Here is a 16,145-nt window from a genome sequence, read left to right as displayed (position 1 = left end):
TGAGTGGTTATGGTGCCAGGAGTGCCCTGATGCTCCCCAATGTAATGAATCAAGCTGTTTCATAATGGTTGAACTTCTTACCTGGGGACTGCCCGGTGCTGCTCCACACCTCCTCCCTGTTGGAAGCTCTCTTCATTGAGCTAAGCCCAGTGATGCTGATGCTCTGAGCCAATGAACTGCAGGTCTTAGCTCAAGAGAGCTAATTAACCCTTTAAGACCGGAGGGCGTACTATTACGCCCTATTTTAAGCGGCTCTAAACGCCGCCGGGCGTAATAGTACGCCCTCCGTTTTTTTCTTACTTACCTGGTCGCCGGCGATCCCACGCCGGCTACCGCGGTTGGGGGGACTCCCAGAAGCCCCCCTGCAGCACATCCGTCTTCTTGAAGCCCCCCGGCCATGTGAGAGTGAGGTCCTTGCGAGGACCTCACAATCACATGGCCAGGTTAGCTGCCTGCTGCATTGCCAGCAGGGGGACTGCCTGTAATGACAGGTAGTCCCCCTGCTGGCTGAAATCAAATGAAAAAAAAGTTAAATCAGTGTAAAAAAAAATTATGATATACTTAGATCAAATATTTATATTATTTATATATATATATATATATATATATATATATGATCTAAGTATATATATATATATATATATATATATATATATATATATATATATATATATACACATATACACACACACACACACATACACTGTCTAGGTGTATTTTACTATTAATATATATGTATAATTATATATATATATATATATATATATATATATATATATATATATGTATATATATATATATATATATATATATATTAATATCAAATTACACGTAGACTGATACTGATTAAATATATATATAATTATTGTTATATATATATATTTATAAATAATATAAAAAATAAATATGTAAATACGTTAAAAAATAAAATAAAAAAATAATTAAAAATAAATAATTAAAAAATATATAGATGTGTGTTTTTTCGTTCTAACTGTATTGTGATATTAATATATATATATATATTTATATCAAAATACACGTAGAACAAAATAATATATATATATATATATCTATATTCATAAATATATACGTATATATCACTATATATATACCTATATATAAATAAAAATATAAAAAGATATATATATATATATATATATATATATACATATATTAATTCTACACATATATTTATGTCATATTTTTACATAATTAGGTATCTTAATTAATTACAATTAGCGGGACCTGCCTGACAACCCATGCCGAAAGTATAGGGAATTTAATTTGCTAGCACTATATTTAACCCTATAACTTTCCAAGACACCATAAAACCTGTACATGGGGGGTACTGTTTTACTCGGGAGACTTCGCTGAACACAAATATTAGTGTTTCAAAACAGTCAAATGTATTAAAACAATGATATCGCCAGTAAAAGTGACGTTTTTTGCATTTTTCACGCACAAACAGCACTTACACGGATGATATTATTGCTGTGATACTTTTTACTGTTTTGAAACACAAATATTTGTGTTCAGCGAAGTCTCCCGAGTACAACAGTACCCCTCATGTACAGGTTTTATGGTGTTTTCAAAAGTTACAGCGTCAAATATAAGGCTTGTGTTTCATTTTTTTCACATTAAAATTCGTAGATTGCTTACGTTGCCTTTGTGACCCGATGGTAGCCAAAAATGTAAATTACCCCTATGATGGCATACCATTTGCAATAGTAGACAACCCAAGGTATTGCAAATGGGGTATGTCCAGTCTTTTTTAGTAGCCACTTAGTCACAAACAAAATTGGCGTTTTTTGCATTTTTCACACAAACAAATACTAACTCTAACTTTGGCCAGTGTTTGTGACCAAATGGCTACTAAAAAAGACTGGACATACCCCATTTGCAATACCTTGGGTTGTCTACTATTGCAAATGGTATGCCATTATGGGTGTAAATTTAATTCCTGGGCTACTATACAGTCTCAAAGGCAACGTAACCAATCTGGCGAATTTCAATTTAAAATGTAACGTGCTATATTTGACCCTGTAACTTCCCAAAACACCATAAAACCTGTACATAGGGGATACTGTTTTACACGTGAGACTTTGCTGAATACAAATCTGTGTATTTTATTGCAGTAAAAGCAAATAGTATTATGACATTGACAGTTAAAATGTCATGTAGAACTAAAAAAATAACATTTCTTATTTTCTCCCATTTTTTTTCATATTAAATTATGTTTCATAGCTAAATATTTGATATTAAATGTAAGCCCTGTTCCCCCTGAATAAAATGATATATAATAAGGGGGGTTGCATTTAATATGAAAGACATATAGACATATAGCGCAAATGCCAGGTTTTGTTTACGTTTTGTTCTGTTCACAACGTGTACATTTGGCTCAGTCCTTAAGGGGTTAAAGCTCCTAAACAGGAATGTACAGCTTGTTTTCTCACTGACAGGAGATGTGGAGCTGCCCCGGTGAAACCCAAGTAAGAAGTCCAACCATTACTAAGTGGTTGGACTCCTTACATTGAGGTCATCAGGTCATTCCTGACTCCATAACCACTAAGGTGTGTTCTAGTGGTTATGATGTTTTTAGTTTTCCCTTTAACAATTTAATTAGGAAAATCACTCATATTAGGGACAGAACACTGCTGAACTAATAACTGATCCCTGAATATTATATTAAGCATTTAAGCATTTGTACAAATTAAAAGAGTGAAAATAAAATGTCTGGTTTTATTTAAATTAAACATGTGGATTACAACAACCCAGAAAAGGTAGCAGTAGTAAACAAAGCCCTTATTTTATTTAATTGTAAATCTGGTTGTACAAGGAATATTTTAGATTATATGTAATGTATTTTAGTGTTTGTATATCATTTGACTTTAATAGTTTCTTAGCTCATGAGCCGAACCCATACAACTTTTGGCTTAGAGCTTTAATTATATTGCACAAGAGAATAATAAGATGATTTACATGAAATAAAGTAGGTCAGTTTGTTTTTAAGGCAAAAATCAACATGCATATATTCAACTATATAACTTAACAGCCTCGTAACAATAAATATATAAATATACCAGTAAATTGTCACTTGATTGCATTATTGTAGCTGTAGTGAAACACTGTCTTTTATCTTCCCTGTGCCAATCAGGCATCTTATTAAACATCCTGTTAAAAGCATTCGAAGTGGAGTTTTAATATTCCCTTTGCTATTTCAGTCAAGTTTTTCAACATATTTCCTGAAAGGATTGAACAAAAAAATCACTATATAGTAAACTGTACATCATCACAAAAATGTGCTTAAAAATTCCGAACTTTAAAGAACACCATAATGCATGACTTTAATCTAAAATGTGATTGAGGTAGAATGAAAAACAGCATGCTTCAATTCACATCATTATACAACTGCCTTTTTCTCATTTGGCTCATTCAATTAAACTTGTTTAAAACATTTTTCACTTGCTAGAATAACCCAATCAGACAGCGTAAGATCACTATGTCAGCTAATACAAGCATAATGTTATTGTAATTGATAAAAGGGGCTCTGTGGTAGTCTGCTTTTAAAGCAATAAAACATCTAAGGCAATGCCTTTACAATTTGTAATTAACACTAATTGTCCCATCGTAGTTTTAATGAATGCTTTGTGTTGGGCAATGTGCCTCTGCTGGCAATAAGGTAGTCAATGATTTGTTGCTCAAGTACCTAAAAGTCAATATTGAGTCATAATAAACAAAGATTGAGTGTGAGATACAGGAAGTTAGTATCTGGCAATCAATGATATGGTATAAATTGATCACCATATGGTCCGAAAGAGCTTCTCAACATTTTGCTGAATTAAAACAAAACCAGCCATACATGTCAAGTATTTATTTTATTATTATTGTATTCGTTTGGCAATATTTCTCAGGAAATAGAGATATATGGTAATAGTTTAAAAAAGTAAAGGTTCGTCTTAATTAAAATGTCTAAACACTGCACTTACAGCAAGATAAGTAGACCGTATCAATATAATAAAGTAAGTTTTATATTTATTCTTGCTATATTTATATAAATGCATGAGATGTTTGTCTCTTTGTAATTTGTGCTAAGATTTAAGTTTTTGTTCAAAAGATTCCATTGGTTGTTTATGTTTCTTTTCTAAATTCTCTAATTGTTAATGACTTGTATAGTAGGTTGCGGTGCAGAGTTAGGGTGAGTTCAAAACAAACTTACCTTTTCAATTTTTCGACGTACTGGTATGTACAAGTTCCAATGTGCCTTATCTGACACACCTATGTTTGCTTTGGCATTTCTTTTTTAAAATTCCATGCGAGTGTACATGCATCAGGTTTTCACTAACAAATTCTTATTTACTAACAACCATCTTCCCATAATGTTACATATAAATAAGCCCCCAGATGTTGCTTCCATGATAATACTCTTATATGGCTTAAAGTGTAGCTCGTGTGCCACATGTAGAACAGGGTATTTTCTATGCCTGCCTTGAGATGATCTCTAATGTTTTAGTTTGTTATATGACTGGATATTTAGTTCTGGGATCTGTAGGCCTATTTTGTAGAGGGTAAACAGGCCCATTGTTCTTCCAACTGTATTTTATAGGGACGTTTCCCAATACTAACCATGTTGGGACCAATGATGTAACTAATAAAATATCTTAACAAACCAACCTCTAAAGATCCCATATAGAACTCTGAACTCATTTAATAATTGCAGGGAGCCATAGAACTGTAAATTCAAAATAAGCAGGAAGATCTATACTAATACAGATTCTATAGGAACCAGGTTTTGATTCTTAAGGGAACATAAAGAATGAATGTGTACATCCAATATTTATTATCTTGTCTCTCCCAAATGCGATTTAAATTAATGCATTACAGATCTACACTGAAACGTCAGGGCATATCTGTCTGTCTGTTTGTCTATCTTTCCATCTATCATCAGTATATGAACGTTCAGCCATTATATAAAATGTTCTCACTAAAGTCAAATGAGGTGGAAATAATCAAAGTATTGAATTGCATTCTGGGCTGTAGTTAGCCATGCTTGTTTAAGGAACCATCAAAGGAAAATTAATGTTGTCCTTAGTTCCAAAAGAACAATAACGCAACACTTGAGCCTTGCTTAGTGAACAATACACACAGGCACATAAACTGACAGACATACTGACACATGCAGAATGCCAAAGGTTTCATACTATTGATATAGAGGATGCAAACCAAATGTAATACTCTCCTGTTCTATTCCATTCTTATATTATGCATGCAATCTAGATATTTAACTAGAAATTATTTGATTTACAAATGGAAATTTACAGCACAATTGAATATGCCTTTACATTATTTTTTATATGGTCTAGGTCGGATATATGCATTGCAACTCATTAAACACATGTATAATCTTGAACATATAGTTAGACATTTACAGTATTAACATTTTTTGGTATATTCTTTCCATAATTTTAAAGAGAATTATATCTCAAGATCATAACAATATTTAATCATTCAAAAGTATATTACTATTATTCATTTTTTTTATGTCCTCTACATCTAAAGCATCTGTAAAGTGTGCAATCATTATCATTATTATTATTATTATTATTATTATTATTATTAGTGATTATGATGGAAACGTTTTTTGTCTCTGGTTTCTTGGGTTGATAGTAAAAATATATTAAAAATAAATAAATAAATGGGTCCATGATAGATCTGTAATCATCTTCAACAGATGGAGCCATCCGTCACTCAGTTCTATCAATGCAAAAGTTTTGGCATTACGCATAGTGTAAAAATCGTATTTTACCATATCTCCAAAAATATAATTCTTAGAAAATAACTTGTAGCTAGGCAGATTTAACTTTTATTAAAGAAAGGGTAAAAAAAATGAACAAAAATTCCCTAAGGGCCCTACTTCTCAAGACTTTTTTAAACTTAAAACAACTAGGAAATGTTAGTGGCGTCTGCTATTGATATGACTTTTTTGTCCGATCTTTTTGTGTACAGCTGTTTCATCTCCTACTAACATTTTCCCTTTGTTATTATACCAAGCGGATTTCTTTCCCTAAAATCATTTATAACAAAGGATCAGTAGTGTGTGTTCTTCAATTATTGATTTGTTGCGCGTCTAGTCTACGGGAAAGTCAGATGAAGATCAGAATGAATATATTTATAGCTTGCATCTCTCCTTTAGGACGCAATCCATCTTCGTTAAATTCAGTAAAAGAGATAGATGGTATTTGGCAGTGTAATGATGTGATCACTCTTGCATTACCTTTGTAAATCATAAGCTATTGCTGTGTGTTGTGTAGATATTTAATCAGTAATACACCCTATTACTGATTTAACTCAGAATGTCAGGGTAGGTGAATTGTCTGAGTGTTTGTTTATTAATATCATTTTGTGTTAACATTCTGTTCATTGAATGTGTATATATTTAGATTTCCATAAAACATCAGGCATATGTTGGACACGTACAGCTTTTGTTCGCTGACCCATACGCGCATCATAGGGTTTTTCAAATAATTGATCGGAATTTTTGTTTTTAGCAACGGGTAAATCAGATATGCTAAACTATATTATTGATTCATTGTTCCTAAAGTATGTATGGATAGTATTGATTGTGTAAATTCTGCGTTTATAAGTTTAGAATTTCGTTTGTTACCTGCTGATCTCATGATTCATAGAAGTTGATCAATGCAGATTCTTGTTTAAGGGACAATCCAGAGTGAAGTTGACCCACAGGATTTTTCAAAAAATTTTATGCAAATCAAAATATATACCAGTTTTATACATACGAGTTAATGGCAATATTATGCTGTTTTTTCCAGTCATCTCATCCACCTCTGAACGGTTTAACTACTTTAAAAGAACACTACAGTGACAGGAATACAAACATGTATTCCTCTCACTATAGCTGTGAACACACAGTTTAGGCCACCGGCCCCCTGTTAGCAATGTTAAAGGATATTTACTTACCTTTTTCCCAGTCCTCACGGCTGGCATTGCCAACACTCCTTAATTAAATACTCAATATGCTTGATGATCGCAGCCAAGCCATCACTTTTCCATAGGAAAGCATTGAAAGGCTAATGTGCATGCGCGTAAAAAAGCCAGGCTGCGCTATTCATCATCTCTTCAGTGAATCAATGCACCTCTATGAAGAACATTTAGCGTCTCCATGCAGAGCGGGGAGATGCTGAAAGTCAGTGCTGCAAATTGACCAAGGAAGCACCTCTAGTGGTCATCTGAATACCTGCAAGAACATACTATACTCACCAGAACAGGTACATTAAGCTGTAGTTTAACCCCTTAAGGACCAAACTTCTGGAATAAAAGGGAATCATGACGTGTCACACACATCATGTGTCCTTAAGGGGTTAAATTGGGTGCACCAGAGCATCCCTAGCACCATAACTACTACAGAGTGCAGTAAGGTTATTTTTTTATTGATCATAAGATTTCTATATCTAGATAGTAAAGCTATGGTACATGTAAAGTCCTTTTAGCAATTATTTATATTATCCTTTAACTACATACAACAGACAGAGCTTGGGGTGTCCCTTTAAGTTATAAATACTTACTTGAACGTCAGGAAACAGTGTGGAAATTGTTAAAGGGACACTATAGTCACCAGAACAACTACAGCTTAATGTAGTTATTCCGGTGAGTATAATAGCTCCCTTCAGGCATTTTCATGCAAACACTCAGTGTTTACATTGCCCCTAGGGACACCTCCAAGTGGCCACTCCTCAGATAGCCACTGGAGGGGCTTCCTGGGGCAGTGCTGCACAGTGAGCAGCCCTGCCATTCAGAGTCCCCAAACTCTGCATGAAGACGCTGAATTTTCCTCATAGAGATGCATTGATTCAATGCATCACTATGAGGAGATGCTGATTGGCCAAACAATGCTTGGCCCGCCCCTTGACGAATTTAGCCAATCCAATGCTTTCCCAGATTGGCTTACAATCATCAATTTTGATTATGTCACCAAGGGGGCAGGGTCAGCGCCGGCGAACCCATGGAGAGCTGAAAATAAGGTGAGTTTGAACCCATTCTGAGTGGGCTATGGGGTGGTGGGGCAAGCCACCTAAATGGTGGGTTTTCACTATAGGGTCAGGAATACATGTTTGTGTTCCTGACCCTACAGTGATCCTTTAAACTATATTATGTACATAGACACACTGAAATAATATAAATTAGATTATTTCATGATATGCTATATTAAATACTATTATATACAATGATATGCTAAAGGCAGTTTATTGTCACACAAAACCAAGATTTAGTGAAAGTATGGGTTTTGATAGAGTACATTCTCTTTCTGGCAGTGATTTTTCTTTAGAAAGATTTTAAAACAACCTTCAAGAAATCCAGTAGTTTTCATTTGTATAACAGTGGCCGGGATTATACATCATCTGTAAGATAAAGTAACATCTGTTTCATCTCAGTGGTGGCACAAGTGGTTCCTTGCTGACTTGGCATGGAAGTATAAGCTGTAGAAAATCTGTCAAAGTCACTGTGTTGAAAAGGTTTAGAAAGTGTCACGTATAATGAATCTCTACTTCACCGATACAGTTAGGTCATGGATTTTGTTCATGCATTTATGAACTATTGAAATGAAGGTCATTCAGTTTGTGGATATCCTTTTAGAATAAGTGCTGTGATAACAAATTTGTGTTAAGTCGTGCCCTATCATGCCATTTTATTAATAAATGTCAGGGGTATACTAATTTCTAACATTCAAGAAATATTTCACTGTGTAATGGTAAGAAATATATCTTATGCTAAAATTAATTGTCACTTACCAGTCTCTCTACTGATTTGGACTTAATAATTTTGGCAGCATATAATTAATCTGATCATTCTCAGCACGCATGAGTTTAGTGTAAATCCATTGCATACTTTAAAGTAAATTGCAAGACTTTGCTTTGCTTATTATGATGTGTAATATTTATATTTTTTCCTACATTGTAAAATTAGAATTTATTACTATTTATTACTATTTAGTGCCATGTTCAGGCTTGTTTCCATAGTTACAGGTAAATGTATCAACTAATTCCTAATTGATAAAATTAACATTCGCTACCACTGCCAGACCTCACGCTACAAATTGTAACCTTTAGCAACTGGTAATTATAGGCAGCTGAAAGTTTTAATATTGCATGTAGAGAGCAACAGAAGCCACTATTTACTTTTTAGCAACACTATTTACCACCTGGTTTCCATGCTAGTTGGTAAAATATAATGCTGATAACGATCTGACTAAACATTACAGCTGGTTAGACAAGACAAGTTTACAACTGCAAACTCCCAAAACAAATGAATTAAAAAGTTCATTTAAAAATACATGTAATTTAAGTACATTTAAACCTATCTAGATGCATGTTATATGAATGTTTGTGTACAGACATGTGTGCGTGCATGTGTGAATATATAAACAGCTATTATAACAAACTAAATATTCTAGCTACACTTTTGAAAAATGCATATACAGAAAGTATAGTGAGGTTTGATAGTGTAAAAGGTACATTATACAATTGATTGCATTCCCTGAACGGCTGTGGCATAGCACCTTCTAGAGGTGCAGTGTAGGTTGCAGATTTTAAGATGATGTACAACGGTGCTCCTCAACCCTCTCTTCAAGGCACACCTAACAATCCAAGATGTAGGTGTACCCAGATGTAAATAAGGTGTTTTTTTGTTTTGTTTTATTTTTTAAATACACCTTAGACTCTAAAGGTTTTTTTTATTCCTTTTTCTAAACATCTGCTTAGTCACAACTGGGCAATCCCTAAATCCTGGACTGTTAGGTGTGCCTTGAGGAGAGGGTTGAGGAGCACTGATTTACATGATGGGATACAGGAAGCAGCAGGGAAAGGAACTGTCTAGAGGTGCAGTGCTGATTGAAGATTTTGAGGTGAGATGCAGGAGAGATGGGGTGCAATGAGCAGCAATGAATGAAACTGTGAAGCAGAGTTTCTGGGCACAAGAATCTTCTAGTTTGACAAGAACAATTTAGTCTTTCTTTCTGAATGATAATTTTTCTGATGTTAGAAAAATTGTCGGACAAGAAATTAATCTGTAAAAAATTTTAAACCAAATTTTTTGCTGCAAAAGGTGAACAAAAAAATTAAAAAAGTATATAATGCATATGCAATAAGCAACATAAACACAACATTACTATTTGATCTACTTCATGAGCTAGTTTTGCTTTCTTGTTAATAGTTTTACCAGTTACACCTATTACATGTAAAAACTATTGTTTTCCTATAGTATAGGCAAGCAAGATTTCTTACCTTTTCTTAAAGGACCACTCTAGCCACCCAGACCACTTCAGCTTAATGAAGTGGTCTGGGTGCCTGGTCCCTCTAGGATTAACCCTTTTTTTTTATAAACATAGCCCTTTCAGAGAAACGGCTATGTTTATACTGAGGGTAATCCAGCCTCCAGAGCCTCTAGTGGCTGTCTCATTGACAGCCGCTAGAGGCGCTTGTGTGCTTCTCACTGTGAAAATTATAGTGAGAAGACGCCAGCGTCCTATGAGATTGGCTGAATGCACGCGCTCCTGCCGCACATGCGCATTCAGCCGATGACGTCGCGAGGAAGGAGGAGAGGAGGAGGAAAGATCCCCGCCCGGCGCTGGAGAAACGTAAGTGTTTAACTCCTTCCTCTCTCCAAAGCGGGAAGGGGGTCCCTGAGGGTGGGGGCACCCTCAGGGCACTATAGTGCCAGGAAAACGAGTATGTTTTCCTGGCACTATAATGGTCCTTTAAACTTTTCAACTGTAAAATATATTTTGAAATCTATACAAATCTATAATATTAACTTATTTTTAAGAATACAACTGATGTTTATTGATGGCAATGGCCTTCAAGAGCAAATCCCATAACAAGCACGAATGCCAAGTGTTAAATACAATGATATCCTATTATATTAACTATTCAAAAAGTGAATGTTTTCTGAGGAAGCTCCCTATGGACATAGATGCCTCTCCTGTTCATAACATAAGGATCATTCATAGCTAATTTAGTCTTAGTTTCATTAGTATATATGATTTATAGCCCCCAATGTGCTTATTATCCCTTTGTCACTAATAAATGCAGTTTAATGCCTTGGCTATCCTATTCCTATTGCATAGTGAGTATTATTATATCACACAGGAAGAAACATGTTTTCCAATGTCAACCCAATAATGACTGCCGACATACATAGTACATAGAAGCCACTTTTGTATTAGGTGACTGTACATAGACAGTTCAAAGTGTATTTAAAAATGTTTCTTAACAACTACAATGGGAGCCAGTTATTTACCAGATCACTGTGGTTGTATCCATCTATTGCTGGACTACCTAAAATACACATCCCAACTATACTGGGAATATGACTTAACTGGTTGAAATCATCTGCAATAAACACACTTTCTTTAAAGGGACACTATAGGCATCCATTGAAGTGGTCTGGGTGCTGTGTCCCAGGCCCCTTAACCCTGCAATGGTAATTAATGTAGTTTTTGATGAACTGCAATAATTACATAATAGGATTCACTCCACCTCTGGTGGCTGTCTGTGGCATTAGGTCCTGCACTCCCCCACTGGTTGACGTCGGCGAAATAGAGGAGGCAAAGCCTGGCCCAGCACCAAGGGATATTAGTGCGGTAAAAAGGGTAACTGATGAAGGTTTTTTTTAACCCTTTCAAAACCAGAGAGGGGTGCGAGGGAGGGGGGCACTACAGGCCTCTATAGTGTATCTTTGTTTTCCTAGCACTAAAGTTTCCCTCTGACACCACCTTTCCTTCTCTGTAGGCCTCTGACTGAGGGGCTCTCCTGACTTCTAGCTTCTTATCAACCTACCTCTTTGTTTCTACTCTACACTTTACTTAATGTATGCTCATGTCTTCTATTTTCTCCATATTCATCGTGAATAGTGACTGCAGAGCACTGCTTCTAGATTCAATCTTCATCATACTCACTATGTCCGGAATACTGATTGTTAAAAGTACTCCTTCTATTGTCACAGTCATTGATACATTTATGTTACATTACAATTGCGTTTTCTCCCAACAGACGTTTATCTCAATGCATAATTTTCCTCTAGATTGTACGCTCATGGGCATGGTCCTCTTCTCCTTTTGTTCCAGTGATTATGAATATTTACCCCATTTGTACAATTACCAATGTTATTTTTGTAAAAATTGTAAAGCCCTCTAAGTAATATCACTATATAACTGCTAAATAAATAAATAATCCCAGAGCCAGTTGGTTAAGAATAAGGTCCATTAGAGTTTTTGTTTGGGTAAGTGTCAAGTTTAGCATTGGAGATAGCATTAAGGTTAGGGTTAACATTATTGTTAGGGTTAGCATTAGGGTAATAGTTTGGGGAGCTCTTCTAATAACATGTGTTTACTGTTTACAACATTTTAACAGGCCACTTCTCTTAAAAATTAAAGGGACACTATAGCCACCAAAACAACTTTGCTTAATGAAGCAGTTTTAGTGTATAGAACATGCCCCTGCAGCCTCAGTGCTCAATTCTCTGCCATTTAGGAGTTAATTCACTTTGTTTATGAACCCTAGTCACACCTCCCTGCATGTGACTTGCACAGCCTTCCTAAACACTTCCTATAAAGAGTCATCTAAAGTTTATCCTTTCTTTATTGCAAGTTCTGTTAAACCTATATTTTCTTATCCCCTACTATGCTAATAGCTTGCTAGACCCTGCAAGAGCCTCCAGTATGTGATTACAGTTCAATTTACAGAGCAGGAGATACAATTGTGTAAGGTAAATTACATCTGATTCAAAGTAAAACCAGTTTTTTTTTCATGCAGACTGTGTCAGTCATAGCCAGGGGAGGTGTGGCAATGGCTGCATAAACAGAAACAAAGTTATTTAACTCCTAAATGGCAGTGAATTGAGACATGATCTTTACACTAAAACTGCTTCATTAAGCTAAAGTTGTTAAGGTGACTATAGTGTTCCCTTAAGAATAAATTCAAAATAAATGATAACATAAAAAAAAATGAGTTTAATATAATGCTTTGTGGACAGACACACTAAAGCCAAAATCTTGCAATGTTAAAAGTAAAGGAAATATTTAGTTAGAATATGTGTCATTGTAGATTTAATTTTTATAGCAATACCATCTGTGATACTTACCATTTGAACTGAAAATTAAAATGCTTCCCTTGAATATTATAACAGCAGGAAGTAATCTGATTTCTTTCTGTTTTTTCCTCGACAGATGTAGGCTCCGTGGAAGGTCTGGCTTACCATAAAGCATATGATACTTTATACTGGACAAGTTCTACCACCTCATCTATCACACGGCATACAGTAGACCAGAGCCGTCGAGGTGCCTTCAACAGAGAAGCTGTGATTACGATGTCTGAAGATGACCACCCTCATGTTCTGGCACTCGATGGATGCCAAAAGTATGCATATATATTTGGTTTCCTGTGATTTATAGTCTTTAAAACATGCAGTTTAATGGTTCTAACAATTTTACTTTTTTTTGCAAGCAGATGTTTTTACGTTCAAAGCGAAATATGATCAATTTGCTGAAGTTTTAGATTTAACCTTTTCCCCAATGACTGTTCATATATAATAACTAGCTAAGCAGTACTGTGAGCTTTGGTGTAACATCAGTAGCTTACTGCTTGTATTTTATTTCTAAAGCCCTTTCATTTTATAGTGAAAACCAGAACGATCTATCTTATTGAATAATTTTTTTTCAAACCTGACAGGCAGAAGTGCGAAAAATATTTAGCATTATTAAAGTTTTATTTATTTTTTGGGGAGTTTTTAACCCCTTAAGGATGGAGGCATCTGTACAAGTTCTAAACCAAAACAAAAACTGAAATTTTAGCTATATGTCCATTTAACAATAATTGTGAATGTCATGATGCTGTTAGCTCTTACTGAACTAAAATACAAATATTTGTGTTCAGCGATGTCTCATGAGTACAACAGTACCTCCCATGAACAGGTTTTGTAGGGTTTTAATAAAGTTACAGGGTCAAATATAGGGCTTTCCTATTTTCAGTTTGTACACTTTAAAATTTGCCAGATAGGTTTGCTTGGCCTGTGTTGCCTTTGAGACTGTATGGCAGCCCAGGAATGAAAATTAACCCCATTATGGCATAGCATTTGCACAACAATATTTGTGTTCAGCGATGTCTCACGAGTATAACAGTACTCCATATGTACAGGTTTTATGTGGTTTGGAAAGTTACAGGGTCTAATATAGGGCTTGCATTTTAAATTCTGCATGGGTTGTCATGCAGGTCCCCCAATATATAATTCATAAAATCACATAATTATTTATTATTATTATTATATTATTATTATAGCAATTTATATAGCGCCAACAGATTCCGTAGCGCTTTACAATATTATGAGAAGGGATTTAACTATAGATAGGACAATTACAAATAAACTTACAGGAACAATAGGTTGAAGAGGACCCTGCTCGATCGAGCTTACATTCTATAGGAGGTGGGTGTAAAACACATTAGGACAGGAATTTGCAATCAAATAAGGTGGACTGCCCTTTAGGAGAGGTCAAGAGACAGGTATGTGAGGTAAGGGTTAGTCTTGGAGGCCATATGCTTTCCTAAAGAGATGGGTTTTAAGGCACTTCTTAAAAGATGCAAGACTAGGGGAGAGTCTGATGGCGGTAGGCAGGCTATTCCATAGGAAGGGAGCCGCCCGCGAGAAGTCCTGCAAGCGCGAGTTGGCCGTACGAGTGCGGACAACGGACAGGAGGTGGTCACGGGCAGAGCGGAGAGACCGAGAAGGGACATACCTATGGATCTGTGAGGAGATATAAGAGGGGCTAGAGTTGTTCAGTGCTTTATAGGTGTGAGTTAGTACCTTGAATTGACTCCTATAGCATACAGGAAGCCAATTTAAGGACTGGCAGAGGGGTGAGGTGTGAGAGAAACGACTAGAGAGGAAAATCAGTCTAGCAGCAGCGTTCATTACGGACTGTAGGGGTGCAGTACGGCTTTTGGGAAGACCAATCAGGAGAGGGTTACAGTAATCCATGCGGGAGATTACCAGAGCATGGACAAGCTCCTTGGTAGTATCTGGTGCAAGAAAGGGGCGGATGCGGGCTATGTTTTTAAGATGGAATCTACAGGATTTCGCAACATGCTGGATGTGAGGCTCAAAGGTGAGACCAGAGTCAAGTATGACGCCAAGACAGCGCGCTTGCAAGGATGGACTGATGTTGGTACCACAAACTTGAAGGGAGAGTGAAAGAGGAGGATCAGTATTAGGAGGAGGAAAGACAAGGAGCTCAGTTTTTGAGAGATTGAGTTTCAGAAAGCAGGAGACATCCAGTCAGAGATGGAAGAAAGGCAAGCAGTGACACGTTGCAGGACGGCAGGGGAGAGGTCCGGGGAGGAGAGATATAGCTGGGTGTCATCAGCGTACAGGTAGTAGTGGAATCCAAAAGAGGTAATAAGTTTGCCAAGAGAGGCATTATAAAGAGAAAATAGAAGGGGACCAAGGACTGAGCCTTGGGGAACTCCAACCGAGACAGGGCGAGGGGAGGAGGTATCATTAGAAAAGGAGACACTGAATGAGCGTTGGGAGAGATAAGAGGAAAACCACGAGAGGACAGAGTCACAGAGACCAAGCGATTGAAGAGTTTGAAGAAGGAGAGCATGATCAACGGTGTCAAAGGCCGCTGAGAGGTCAAGAAGAATTAGTATGGAGTAGTGGCCTTTGGATTTAGCTGCGTTTAGGTCGTTAGTGACTTTGATAAGGGCAGTCTCTGTAGAGTGGAGAGGGCGGAAGCCAGATTGAAGGGGGTCAAGGAGAGAGTTGGAATTGAGGAAATGAGACACACGGGTAAAGACAAGCCTTTCCAGAAGCTTTGAGGAAAAAGGGAGCAGGGATATGGGACGGTAGTTAGAGAGGGTGGATGAGTCGAGGGATGGTTTTTTTAGTATAGGTACTACAGTGGCATGTTTAAGGTCAGCAGGGACGATGCCAGAAGAGAGCGAGCAGTTGAAGATGTGTGTTAGAGAAGGCACGAGACAAGTGGAGAGAGATCTGATAAGGTGAGATGGGACAGGATCGAGCGGGCAAGTGGTGGGGCGAGAGGAGCAAAGAAGAGCAGCCACCTCTTGGTCAGTAGCTGG

General features: G+C 36.5%; 1 protein-coding gene across 1 annotated transcript in view; it reads left to right on the top strand.

The window, feature by feature from the left end:
• LRP1B (LDL receptor related protein 1B) overlaps window positions 1-16,145 on the top strand; it is a 1,140,323-nt gene that overhangs the window by 879,018 nt on the left and 245,160 nt on the right. The window contains exon 42 of the mRNA XM_063429375.1: window positions 13,238-13,427. Coding sequence (XP_063285445.1) covers window positions 13,238-13,427 — 190 coding nt within the window. The remainder of the gene's footprint in view (window positions 1-13,237; window positions 13,428-16,145) is intronic.

This window comes from Pelobates fuscus, chromosome 8, assembly GCF_036172605.1.
Source record: "Pelobates fuscus isolate aPelFus1 chromosome 8, aPelFus1.pri, whole genome shotgun sequence".
In the NCBI taxonomy this organism is placed as follows: Eukaryota; Metazoa; Chordata; class Amphibia; order Anura; family Pelobatidae; genus Pelobates; species Pelobates fuscus.
This window is presented reverse-complemented; position numbering and strand designations above follow the sequence as displayed.